Below are 14,217 nucleotides of genomic sequence, written 5' to 3' on the forward strand. Positions count from 1 at the left end.
GATGTTTTGACTCTCAATTCCCTTTGACTGGTCTGCTTTTCAGTGATTCTACTAATACCACACTACTTCAACATAGCTTTGCAATGAGTCTTGGTATTTGGTAGAAGACATTTTCTCATCTTGTTCTTTTTAGGGGTGTCTTGGCAGCTTCCAGTTAGGATAATAGGAGATACAAACAGAACCCCCATGAAGTATTGTTTCTTAAAAAAAAAAAAAAAAAAACTGGAATCAAACCGTTCTAACCCTTGGTTCACAGGGAAAATATGGAGAAATATTTGTGACAACATGAATGAAACTGTAGGACATAAACTAAATGAAACAAGACAAAGACACTGCATGGCATCATTTTATCTTATATGTGGAATCCAAAGGGGAAAAGTGTCAAACTTACTAGAGACAGTGAGTATAATAATGGTGGTGGCTGCCTGGGAATGGGGAGAGGTTATAAAAAGGGTACAAACTTTCAGCTTTAAGATGAGTAAGATCTAAGGATCTAATCTATAGCTTGGTGACTATAGTTGATAATGCAATATTGTATAGTTGAAATTTGCTAAGAATAGATATTAAAGGGTCTCCCTGCACCCCCAGTTAGCTATGTGATGAGGTGTTAAGTAATTCATTTGTGGGAATCCTTTTACAGTATATATAAATTCAACACATATATTAAAATTTTACTTATCAATTATACCTCATAAAGTTGAAAAAAAGGAGCTGAATTTGTTACGGTTATCTGAGCAGGATACTCCACTTTCACACCAACTTTTTGAATAATCATGGCTCAATGATTTAGACCAACCTGGAGAAAAAACATTCTGTAGTATTTATGATGGTTTTATTTGTTATGATGATTTTACAAATTGAAGGTTTGTGGCAAACCCGTGTCAAGCAAGTCTTCTGCTACCACTTTTCCAACAGCATTTTAAAATTAAGGTACATACATTATTTTTTAATACGTAATTGCATACCTTGACTACTATAGTGTAATATAGAACATTAATGGGACTCACGTTATTTGATAATTTGCTCGATTGCAGTGGTCTGGAATCTAACCTAAAGTATCTCCGAGGTATGCCTGTATTCTAGGCCTTTCTTTTTCAAATTACAGTATTTCCCTCCCTTCTTGCTAATGCATCTTCTTTAATTTGCTAGAAACTCCAGCTTTCAAAAGGAGCAATTAAAGCCAACAAAAGTGGGAAACTTTGTTATTTGTTTTGTGGCTTGATCAAAGGTTACTTTTCCTCCTGGTGAGTTTTTAACATATTGGAATGACTAGGTCATGCCAAGTAAACATTGTCAGTGGTCTAAATGCATTCAGGTACAAGTAAAAAAACAATAAACCAAGTTTGAGATTCTCTCTTCGCCGTTTTTTCATGCAGCCACATTTACTTTTCAGCCACACTTATTAGTAATGTAATGAAAACAACACCCCAGACCCTCCAAAAGACAGGAAGGAAAAGAAAGATCAAGCTAAAACAGCACCTCGGTGAACTGAACGAGCTTCATTTTTCAAAGTTTCACTACTTTTGCCGAGGATTCTGGGAAGTGTAGTCCAGTGCTCCGGGTATTCAGCGCCACTTCCGTCCCCGAGGGTGGGCCTTGTTCCGGTGGGGGATTCTGGGAAGTGTAGTCTGAGAACAGCGTGCAGTCCGGGCACTTCCGCTACAGGAGTGAGAGACTTCAGTATCTTCTGAGAGGTGAGTCAGTCAGTACCTGGAGTCTGGGTCTCTAATGATCCTGTCTGGATGTGGAATACGCAGCTGCCGCCCTCGCCTTCACCCTCGTGAAACAGAAGCAATGGAGGGCAGGGATGACGGTTTTTGTGTCTGGCGTTTGGTGAGGTTCTCGGGTCCCCTGGTTGGGGGCAAAGCGGGGTAGCGCTCTCCGAGTTTGAGAGTCTCTCAGCCCCTTGGTTTTCCTCGCCTCCCTTACCTTGTGCACGCTCTGCCATCTCTTACGGATATACTCTTCGTAGAATTATCAGATTGCTCCGATTCACTTATGTAGAGAGTTAATAGTGTTACCTCCTTAGTTGGCATGTGATGAGATTCACGGGAAGCAAATGTGAAACTGCTTAGAACCGATCGCTGGCACCTGCTAAAAGTGGTCGATTGTTCAGTTTCTTCTTTCCGCGATGCTTTCAGTCCTTGAAAGCCTCTGTGAGCCCCGGGTGTTCTGAGCTCGAGCTCAGAACCTCTCTAACCTCTGCAGAAAGAGGGGTTTTCCGTGGATTCCTTTGACACCCACAGCCCTGATCTTTTTTAAAGGAAGAAGAGGGTCTCACCTCTAGCCGGTGCATGGGGATGTCCGCTGTAAGATATCCTGGGCCCGAGACACACAACTGTGTCTTTTCATTCTCCCATATTTTCTTATCTCTCCATGCCTGACCCTGATTTCTCAAAGAGAACTCACAGAGAGGAGAGAGTGAGTGACGCACGAATCCTGGTACATTGTCCCAACGTGAGGGAATTTTATCTTGCCATGTCATTTCTGCCAGGTGGGCAACAAGTTTCCTTCACTCATGAGCAGGTTTTGTCTACCAGATAAATGTTCCAATGTTTATAGAATAAATGGGAGGTTGGATGAGACCTGCTGATGAATGAGTAATAATAATCTGTTAACATAGTGAATGCCAGGTATTCTTCTACAGGCTTTATATGCATTGTGAAGTGAAGTGAAAGTTGCTCAGTTGTGTCTGAATCTTTGCAACCCCATGGACTGCAGCGTGCTAGGCTTCCCCATCCTTCACCATCTCCTGGAGTTTGCTCAAACTGATGTCCATTGAGTTGGCAATGACATCCAACCATCTAGTCCTCTGTCGTCTCCTCCTCCTCCTGCCTTCAATCTTTCCCAGCGTCAGGGTCTTTTCTAATGAGTCAGGTCTTTGCATCAAGTCGCCAAAGGATTGGAGCTTCAGAATCAATCCTTCCAATGAATATTCAGGATTGATTTCCTTTAGGATTGACTGGTTTGATCTCCTTGGAGTCCAAGGGACTCTCAAAAGAGTCTTCTCCAGCACCACCATTCAAGAGCATCAATTCTTCGCGCTCAGCCTTCTTTATGATCCAACTTTCATATCCATACACGACTACTGGAAAAACCATAGCTTTGACTATACAGACTTTTGTTGGGAATCTCATTCATCAACCTGGTTCCAACCTATCTGGGGTCTACATGCATGTTAACCACCGTCATGTAGAGCCTGGATGTGTTGGAACCAGGTTGATGACTGAGGTTCCCGAAACCCAGAGGAAAAAATTGGAAGATGCAATTTATCTTCTCTCCTCCCAATCAGGAACAGCCTCAAGATTTTACAGCTCAGAGGAACCTCTGAGACGGTCCAGCCCAATCCTTGCCTGAGAAAGTGTGTCTTCTGTCATCCTTTGATTCCATGTGCAGAGTCTATATTCTCCAACTCCCCTTTCATTTCTCCCCAGTGACACCCTTCTGTGTGATTAGAGACCTGGAGACCAGCCCTGGAATCAGAGTTGGAGTCATGTGCTCTGTGATTATCAGTAAAGTAATTGCATGAATCCTCAGCTTTCTCTTCCATTATATGGGGAAAATAATCATCATATCATCACTTATTGAGAGCTTGTGTTATGTGCCAAGCACTGAGCCAAGCCTGTTTTCTTCCCCTGTTTTTTTAAAATTTTTTATTAAAAAAATATTTTTTAGGCTGCTCTTTGTGATTTGTGGGGTTATAGTTTCCTGACCAGGGTTTGAACCTATGCCCTCTGCAGTGAAAGCACAGTCTTAACCACTGGACCACCAGGGAAGTCCTTTCTTCTATTTTTTAACTTGAGATGTAATTCACATATACTTTTTCTTACAAAATATACAACTTTTTAGTATATTCACAGGATTGTACAACCATCACCACTGTCTAGTTCCAGAACATTTTCATCACCCCCAGAAGAAACCCCATGCCCCTGAGCTGTCACCTCTCACTTGCCCCCTTCCAGCCCCTGGCAACCACTAATTGACTTTCTGTCAGGATTGACTTGCCTGTTCAGGGCTATTGGACTTGCTCACTTAATCCCGAAAGCACCCTTATAAATTCAGATCTCTTGTGGCCACTACAGTATTCATTTAAGTGAGACAGACCATTGCACTTTTGTTTAAAATGGAAAAAAAAAAAAAAAAAGGAAACCTAGCAGTTGTATTTAAAAAAAATTTTTTTTTTACTTCAGTCATCATGGCAGAGGAGGATGTGCCATTGAGACTCTTCTGACTACTGGAAGAAAATTCACAAGAACTGTATTTATACCTTTTATAGAACCAGATGCTGATATCAATGAAATATCATTACAAGACCAGAAACTATTAAGTGACATAGCCAATCAGAACTATGGACTTGTTAGAAATAAGGGTGAATTTCTTAAGACAGAGCATTAAACAGTCTCTGAAATCTGGATGTTATAAAAAGACTCCTTTAATGGAATGAAGGCGAAACAAAACACACTTCTAGCATTCAGGAAATTATGAAGGTTTCAGGAGCCTGTGTCAGGAACTGAGGGCAAGAAAACCAGTATCTTATGTCACAGGAGTAGCACCAGGGTTGACCTGGGACCTGTTGGCCCCAGAGTCCACTCTCATAGCCAGTACATCCCACAGCCTTTCATTTCCCCCAATACCCAGGATGAGAATGATGGCCCTGAACCCCGGGAGCCCCAAGGGACTCTTGTATGAGCTCTACTGCTTAAGGGCCAGAGAGGCTGGTGATTCACACGAAGCAGACACTTGGGCTTGGACCTATGTCTCAAGGCTTCTTTCTCCTTTGCCACTATGTCTTCCCAGGACTCTTGACTTCCCCCAGAATGGGTGGCAGAGCATGACCAAGTTCCAGGTGAGTTGAGTTTTATCTCTTAAAATTACATCTCTTTCTGCAAAGATTCTCTTTTCTTAAAGATTAGGTACATTTTTAAAAATTGAAGCATAATTGATTTACAGTGTTGTGTTAATTTCCACTGTACAGCAGAGTATTTGCATTATGCATATGAACACATTCTTATTCAAATTCTTTTCCATTATGGTTTATCACAGGGTATTGAATATAGTTCTCTGTGCTATACAGTAGGACCTTGTTGTTTATCCATCTTATGAATAGTAGTTTGCATCTGCTAATTCCAAACTCTCAGTGCATCCCTCTTCCACCCTTTAACAATCACAAGTCTTTTCTCTATTATCATGTTTTTTTTTTTCTCTTTTATTTTCTTCTCTTCTGTTATCTTTTTTCTCTTCCATGGGAAGGATAAAGGAAGAAAACATTCCTTGTATGCCATGTACTTGCTTTTTTATGGTTATATTTTTTGCTTTTGCTTTTAGTTATTTTTTTTATTTTGTCATCTTCATTTCACAAATAATAGTACAGAAACTCAGACATCAAAAAATCTGAAAAACACAAATTACTACACTGCTTGTAAGTCAGCTATACTTTATTTACTTAAAATCATAGTCTATGATCCTTTATTTACTTAGAATCATAGTCTATGTACAGACTTCAATTTTATATTTTCACTTAATATTATCGAGTTTTTTTATGATTCAGCATTCTTTTATGTATTACCTCAGAAGGGTTTCTGTGTTTTATTTAACCATTCAGAAGTCACAGTTAAGCCTACAGACTGTTGTACCTCTGAATAAATTTGGTTTTGATTCATAATACTTTTGCTTAGGGCTTTTAAAAATGAAATATAATTTACTTACAAAAACTACACAAATCTTAAGTGTTGGGTCAATGACAGTTGTATATCCTGTTTTCAAGGTTGTGTAATTGTATTAACCCACTGTCCAAAACAGAAATAAAAACTCTTATATTACCCCCAAAGTTCTCTCATGTCTCTTTCAAGTCAGTTTCTTTGACTGGGAAGCATCTCCTGTTCTGATCTGTCATCATATGATTAAATTTGTTTGTTTTCAAATTAAACATAATTAACAAAATCACACTGTATGTACTCTTGTACCTCTTTGACCCTGCATAATGTTTTTGAGATTCAGCTGTGTTGTTGCAGGTGTCAGTAATCCATTCCTTTTTATCATATTCCATTTTATGAATAGATCACAGTTTGTCCTTTTAAAAGAGATATTTGAGTTGTTTGTAGCTGTAATGTATTTATTTTTTAAATTTCATAATTTATTTGTATATTATTTATTTCATTCATTAATTTATTTTTTTGCCCATAGTTTGTGGCATATGGGATCTTAATTCCCTGACCAGGGATTGAACCCAAGCCTCCTGCTAAGGGAGCATGGAGTTTTAACTACTGGACTGCCAGGGAAGTCCCTATTTGTAGCTTTTAATTGTTTTGCTCTCATGATCATGCCTCACAGACCTTCTTAGGGATGTGTTTTCTTATCTCTTGGGTAAACATTTAGAAATGGAATGACTGGATTTGTAGGGTAAGTGAATATAAACTCTTTTGCAAAATACCTGTGCCATTTGACAGCACAGCAGTGGTGCATGAAATTTTCAGTGTGCCCTTCTTCTTTTCTGTCATTTGGTATTATGGATCTTGTTTCTTTAAGCCATTCTAATGAAATGATAGGCTTCCCTTGTGGCTCAGCTAGAAAAGAATCTGCTTGCAATGTGAGAGACCTGGGTTTGATCCCTGGGTTGGGAAGATCCCCTGGAGAAGGGGATCCAGTATTCTGGCTTGGAAAATTCCATGAACAGTATAGTCCATGAAGTCACAAAGAGTCAGACAAAAGTGAAGAAGAACTAAAGAGCTTCTTGATGAAAGTGAAAGAGGAGAGTGAAAAAGTTGGCTTAAAACTCAACATTCAGAAAACTAAGGTCATGGCATCCGGTCCCATCACTTCATGGCAAATAGATGGGAAAACAATGGAAACAGTGACAGACTTTATTTTCCTGGGCTCCAAAATCACTGCAGATGGTGAATGCAGCCATGAAATTAAAAGATGCTTGCTCCTTGGAAGAAAAGCTATGACCAACCTAGATAGCATATTAAAAAGCAGAGACATTACTTTACCAACAAAGGTCCATCTAGTCAAAGCTATGATTGTGAGAGTTGGTATGGATGTGAGAGTTGGACTATAAAGAAAGCTGAGCACCAAAGAATCGATGCTTTTGAACTGTGGTGTTGGAGAACACTCTTGAGAGCCCCTTGTACTCCAAGGAGATCCAACCTGTCAATCCTAAAGGAAATCAGTCCTGAATATTCATTGGAAGGGCTGATGCTGAAGCTGAAACTCCAGTACTTTGGCCACCTGATGTGAAGAACTGACTCATTGGAAAAGACCCTGATACTGGGAAAGATTGAAGGTGGGAGGAGAAGGGGATGACAGAGGATGAGATGGTTGGATGGCATCACCAATGCAATGGACAGGAGTTTGAGTAAGCTCCAGGAGCTGGTGATGGACAGGGAAGCCTGGCGTGCTGAAATCAATGGGGTCACAAAGAGTCGGACAGGACTGAGTGACTGAGCTGAATGGAATGACATCTCACCATGACTGTGATTTCTTTTTCCCTCGTGATGTTGAATACTTTTTCGTGGGTTTTCTCTTTTGTCATATCTCTTATGAAAAGCTTGCTGAAGTTGTTTGCCCATTTAAAAAATTGGCTTCTACTTTTTATTATTAAGGAGTTCTTTATATTTTCTGAGTTCAAGTCCTTTGTTATATATACATTTTGGGAGTAATTTTTTCCATTCTGTGGTTTGTCTATTTGCTTTGTTAATTGTGTCTTTTTATATCATTTGAGGTGAAATTTACATGTAATTTTACATATAATAAGTGTATTTGATCAATTCTGACAAACATACCCATGTGACAACTGCCTCAGTCTAAATGTAGACCATTTTCATCACCAAAAAGGTTCCCTCATCCCCAGTTAATCCCTACCCCACATGCCTGACTATAGGCAGCAACTGATGTACTTTATGTCACTACAGACTAGATTCATCATTTCTTGAGTTTCATGTTAATGGAATTACACAGTATGTACTCTTTTTGTGTCTGGCATCATTTGTTCATTTTGAACACAGGTCAATAGTTTGCTCCTTTTTATTACTTCATTGTATTTCATTGCATATTTCACTTGATATACCACAATTGGGTTATTCATCCACCTCCTGATGTGCTTTTTTATTGTGATAAAATATACATAGCATAAAATTTACCGTTTTAACCATTTTTAAATGTGCAGTTCTATACTTTTAAGTACATTCACACTGTTGAACACATCTCCAGAACTTTTTTCTTCTTCTCAAAGTGAAATTCCATACCCATTAAACAGTGACTTCCTACCCCCCACACTCTACTGATCATAAGACTGAGGCTACATGTGTTTGGTGTTGTAGGAGGCAGTCCTTCAAGGAGGTGACTGTGACCTTCACCAAGGAGGAGCTGGGACTGCTGGACTTGGCCCAGAGGAAGCTGTACCCTGACGTGATGCTGGAGAACTTCTGGAACCTGGTCTCCATGGGTGAGGGCTCAGGGACTCTGTCAACCCTCAAGAGTGCCTTGGTGTCAACATGTTAAGATTTTGGGGCTCTTGAAATGCTTCCTTGCATGTGGGGGCCTGAATTTCCTCCTTTTTATGGGACATCTTATTTATTCCTTGTCTGTTTCCTCAAATTGCAGTTGTAACATCTTGTGGTTTAAAGTCAGTTAGTGAATTGTATCATTATTGCATTTAATGAACTAGGACAGCAGTAGCATAGCTTTTCAGAAACTGTGTATAGTGCAACAGAAACTGTGAGTAAAAAACAGGAAAGGAGATATGATAAAAGTAGTTAATCAGGGACTTCCCTGGTGGTCCAGTGGGTAAGAGACTCTGTACTTCCAGTACAGGGGGCACAGGTTCAAGCCCCTGGTCAGGTAACTAAGATCCCATGTGCTGCAGGACACAGCCAAAAAACAAGCAAACAAAAGAACAAAGTTAACTGGCAGTTGAAATAAGCTAATCTATTTAATCATGTGAAGTAAAACTTCTGTACAATATGAAAATGAAAACGCATAAATGTTGAGATCTACAAAGCTGTAAAAGTAGAATCCTTATTTTTAAAAAAAGTAGATAATGGTTAGGACTCAGTCACTTGTTTCAGTGATGTGCATCTGTTTATTTGCGTGCCCAATCACAACAGAAGAGATATTTATTACAACAGGTCATGATCAGAATTTGGAAAAATATTGCTCAGAGTGCATGAAGATCATAGTATTGGAATTAAAAATTTTGTTTTTATTCACCTTACACATGTATGGTTACTTTGTCACAGGATATCAACCCTTCACGTTAGATATAATACTCCAGTTGGGGAGAGAAGAGCAGCTTTGGGTGATGGAGCCAGAAACCCGAGATGAGTGTTCAGGTGAGAACCATGCAGATCTGAGCCCTTGCAGCTCACAGAGAGTGGTGTTAAGTGGGTCTCACTGTCCGCTCCTCCTGCAGACAGCTCACGAGTGGAGGATAAACTGGTGTGATGAAAGGATTATTTCAGAACACAGTTCATCTTCTGATGAATGTCTAACTTTAGTTTCTATGTACCTAATTAGTCATCTGTTGCTGTATGACAAATTATTCTTAAATTTCTCAGCTTAAAACTATAGACATCACAGTTCCTGTGCATCAAAATTCTGGGGCAGCCTCGCTCACGATCTCATAAGATCTCAAGTCTGCCAGAGCTGCAGTCCTTTGAGGGCTTGATGGGCCTGAAGGACGTGCTTCCAAGATGGGGTCATTCACAGAGTTGTTGGCAGGAGGCCTCATTTCTACCCTGGCTTGACAGGAGAGGAGGCCTTAGTTCATTGGCAAACAGCCCTCTCCCTGAATGTTCTCAAAACACAGCAGCTAGTTTTCCCAAGGTACTTGCACTCAAAGGAGTAGAAGGCAGAAACTACAGTGTCTTTTATGGGATAATCTTGGAAGTGATCACCAGCACTTCTGCCGTATCCTATTGGCTTCGCAGACCAATCCTGATAGGTTGTGGAGGGGATTTCAATAGGGTGTTCATATTAGGAAGCAGGGATCATTTGAGGCTGTTTTGTGTGCTAGCTACCACAGCATCTATTGGTATATGCTGATGCATATCTACAAAACCTGGAAGATAATATTAGCCATTCAGGCTTTTCAGAAAATCCAGCCAAATTGAGCAGCAATAATTATCATAGGATTTTTTTTTATTGCCATAAGATGTGTCAGCTAAGGGAATAAGTTTTCTAGTTTTTTTCCCCAGTTATAATGTTCATTAGTTGAATATTATATATTCAGACATTATTGAAATAAAGAAGAACTCTCTCAAATCTAGCTTATGTATTGTGCTTGTGCTCAGTCATCTCCAACTCTTTGTGACCCCATGGACGTGGCCTTCTGAGCTCCTCTGCCCATGGGATTTCCCAGGCAAGAATACTGGAGTGGGTTGCCATTTCCTACTCCAGGGGATTTTCCCAACCCAGGGATCAAACCCACATCTCTTGCATCTCCTGCACTGGCAGGAGGATTCATTCCCACTGTGCCACCTGGGAAGCCCAGCTTATGTACTAACATGTGCATTTAGTGGCTAAATTAAGGAAAATAAAGTTATCATCTCATGGGTTCATTATCAGGACAGAGGCGATGTCTCCCTTTGCAAATATATTCTTTTCACTTTTGCTGAGAACATCCCATGCTCTGTAGCACTGTATTTCTCTTTTGACCTCATCTATAAGCCTCGGCATATTAGTTCCTTTTTAAAAATTTAATTTTATTCATTCATTTATTTATTTTTAGGCCATGACATGCAGCATGTGGGATCTTAGTTACCCAACCAACAGATTGAACTGATACCCACTGCATTGAGAATGCAGAGTTTTAACCACTGGACCACCAGGGAAGTCCCATCAGCATACTTCTAAATGAGTCCCATTATTACTTCTTTGTTTCCATAGGCATGATAAAACTAAGAATCCAGCTGAACAATGCATTGGTTGAATAGGATCTCCCAACACAGTCGACCTGTGAAATATCTTATATCCCTGAACTTGTCCTCACTTTCATCTCTGAATTTTTTATCCTTCTAGGACACAGGAATCAAAATGAATTCAAGAAATAGGACTAATACACATTTTGCATGAAGGCCTTATGTGCAGGCAGATATGGAAACAATTTACAAATAAATTAACCAGAACTCAGGACTCAATAATAGGTCTACAAATCAACAAGTCCAAATTACTAAAACAAGTTGATTCCTCCTGTTGGGTGCAGGCAGGAGAATCTGCTGAGGTTGCTGAAGATGAGAACTGTGTGGGAAAGCTTCAAGGGAAGAGTTCCAATAGTGTCAACAATCAATAGCTTCAAATTCAGACCTCCTGAGATTTTTGGATGAAAATGAATCTGAGAGAGTCAGAATTATCAGAGTAGGTATCAGCTGCTGCTAAGTCACTTCAGTAGTGTCCGACTCTGTGCGACCCCATAGATGGAAGCCCACCAGGCTCCCCCATCCCTGGGATTCTCCAGGCAAGAACACTGGAGTGGGTTGCCATTTCCTTCTCCAATGCATAAAAGTGAAAAGTGAAAGGGAAGTCACTCAGTCGTGTCTGACTCTTAGTGACCCCATGGACTGCAGCATACCAGGCTCCTCCGTCCATGGCATTTTCCAGGCAAGAGTACTGGAGTGGGGTGCCATTGCCTTCTCTGAGGTATCAGCAAATTGACATAAAAAATAAACTGTGGCCATGTGATCATTGCATCATGAGAATGATCTCTCATCACATGGTGATCAGGAAGTACCCAAAAGCAAGATGGCATTTGGCCACAATAATTGTGGAAAAGACTTTGTGAGGAACACATCCCAGCATAGCATCATCCACTCAGAAGGTCAGACCTCTGATGAGAATGGAAAAGGTATCAACCTTGTCTCTGATCTTGAACTTCAGCAGCAGCTGCAAGAAGGAGAGGAGCCCCGTATGTATAGTGAGTATGGGAAGGGCTTGAGTCAGAGTTCACATATGCAAACCCACCAGAGAGCCAACCCAGGGGAGAAACCCTACAATGTCAGGTATGTGCTGAGTGCTTCAATCAGAACTCCTCCCTTCCTGCTGCTGAGCCCATTCACCCCAGGATGGATGTGTATAGATGTGGCCAGTATAGGAAGGGCTTCAGTCATGTGTTAGACCTCAACAGTTGCTGTGTGGACAACACTGAAGAGAAATCTTGGAAATGTGAGCTGTGTGGTAAAGGCTTCAATAAGATATCACAACTTCAAGCCCATCAAACAGCCTACCCTCAAGACAAAACATCCAAATAAAACACACGTGACAGGATGTTCAGCCAGAGCTGTGGTCTGCTTCAAAAGTTCACACTGGAGAGAAACCACATAAATGTGAGGTATGTGGGAAAGACCAGTAAGGCCTCAAACCTTTAAGCCCATCAGGATCCACACCGGGGAGAAACCCTACAAATGTGATGTGTTTGATAAGAACTTCAGCTGGAATTTCCGTCTTCAGGGCCATCAGAGAGTCCACACAGGAGAGAAACCCTACAAATGTGATATGTGTGGCAAGGACTTCAGTCAGATTTCCCATCTTCAGGCCCATCAGAGAGTCCACATGAGGGAGAAACGCTACAGATGTGATATGTGTGGGAAAGACTTCAGTCAAAACTCACATATTCAAGACCACCAGTGGGTCCACACCTGAGAGAAACCCTACATGTGTGATGTGTGTGGGAAGGGTTTCAGTTGGAGCCCACGTCTTCAAGCCCATCAGAGAGTCCATACAGGGGAGAAACCCTAGAAATGTGAAGAATGTGGGAAAGGCTTCATCTGGAACTGATACCTTCATGTTCATCTGCGTATCCACACAGGAGAGAAACCCTTTAAGTACAGCATGTGTGGGAAGAGCTTCATTTTTTTTTTTTTTTTTTTTTGGGAAGAGCTTCAGTCAGACCTCCCATCTTCATTGGAGGGTCCATACAGGAGAGAAACCCTACAAATGTTTTGACTGTGGTAAGGGCTTTAGCAAGAGTTCTTGTCTTCGGGTTCATCAGAGAGTCCATAGTAGTGATCAGTCCAGTACACTTGTGTGTACAAGTGTGATAAAAATTTCTTCAGAACCTAGACATGACATTTTTATCAGAAAACCTGCACAGCAGGGGCTAGTTATAAAATGTTGTATTTTAAGAATTTAAGAGGGAGCTGTATTTTTTACAGTCATCTGAATTCCAATGAGGAGACCTATTTGTATGAGTATGGCTGGTGTGTCCAACAGAGACCAAAATGTCACAATTTTCAAGAAAATATACAGCAGTGAAAACCTATAAGGATGGTGCAGTGGGTTTCAATCAGAACTTTCACATTCAATAGAATCTACATAGGGGAGGCTTTACAATTAGAAGTACTCTCAGGACTTTAGCAAAAGTATAATGATGGACACAACAAAATCCATGTCCACTGGAATGTAGGTTCCATAGGGGCAGGAAATCTACTTGCTGCTATACAGCCATGACCTGGCACCAGTGCCAAACATAGCAGGTGCCCTGGAATTTGTATCACTCGAAGGATAGGAAAACCTACTATAAATAGGACAAACATTTGAAAATTAGTGCACTCAATCCCAGTTAATCACAATAAATTGTACTAGGAAAAGGATTCTTAGAAGAGGCCTTAAACATTAATTCAAAGAAATGATCATTTAATAAAGATATGTAAAATCATGCAATCTGCAATTTGAATGTTAGATTTTTTCCATTGCATTCTGTCCTGCTTAGCTTCACTTTACAGGCAGAAAAGGATCCAAGTTTTTATCTTACCAGTTAAGATTTTCTCTGGACAGTGTACCATCAGTCATATGTAGTGTAAGTTTCATTATTTTTCTTTTATTGGGTCCTTGGTTACCAGACTGAACAGAGAAAGTTGGTTTTCTCTCCATAAAATTTTGTGGCAAAGAGTGTACAAAAGGGGGAAACATATTAAAACATGCATTCTAGATGCTGCACTAAGCTATTAAGGCAGAATGTTTTGAATACCACTCTGTACCTCTCAGATGCTTTCAAGTTTGCTTGGTTGAACGGTTTACTTGGGTGTACATTTACTGGAGGCTTTCCACTATTGTTTTATTGAAATATAGTTAATTTACAATGTTGTATTACTCTCAAGTGTTCAGCAAAGTGATTCATGTATATATTGGTATATTCTTTTTCAGATTCTTTTCCCCTATAGGTTATTACAAGATATTGAGTAGAGTTCCCTGTGCTATATAGTAGAACCTTGTTGTTCTCACAGT

The 14,217-nt window shown here is 40.3% G+C and overlaps 1 protein-coding gene across 1 annotated transcript; it reads left to right on the plus strand.

The window, feature by feature from the left end:
* Positions 1-1,807: 1,807 nt before the first annotated feature.
* On the plus strand, positions 1,808-12,867 carry ZNF233 (zinc finger protein 233). The gene is given in 5 exon segments (XM_059877327.1): positions 1,808-1,833; positions 8,319-8,443; positions 9,237-9,329; positions 11,017-11,034; positions 11,037-12,867. Coding segments are annotated over 5 exon segments (582 nt in total). The 3' UTR covers positions 11,357-12,867.
* Positions 12,868-14,217: the final 1,350 nt, after the last annotated feature.

The sequence above is a fragment of the Bos taurus genome, chromosome 18 (genome assembly GCF_002263795.3).
Source record: "Bos taurus isolate L1 Dominette 01449 registration number 42190680 breed Hereford chromosome 18, ARS-UCD2.0, whole genome shotgun sequence".
Taxonomy (NCBI): Eukaryota; Metazoa; Chordata; class Mammalia; order Artiodactyla; family Bovidae; genus Bos; species Bos taurus.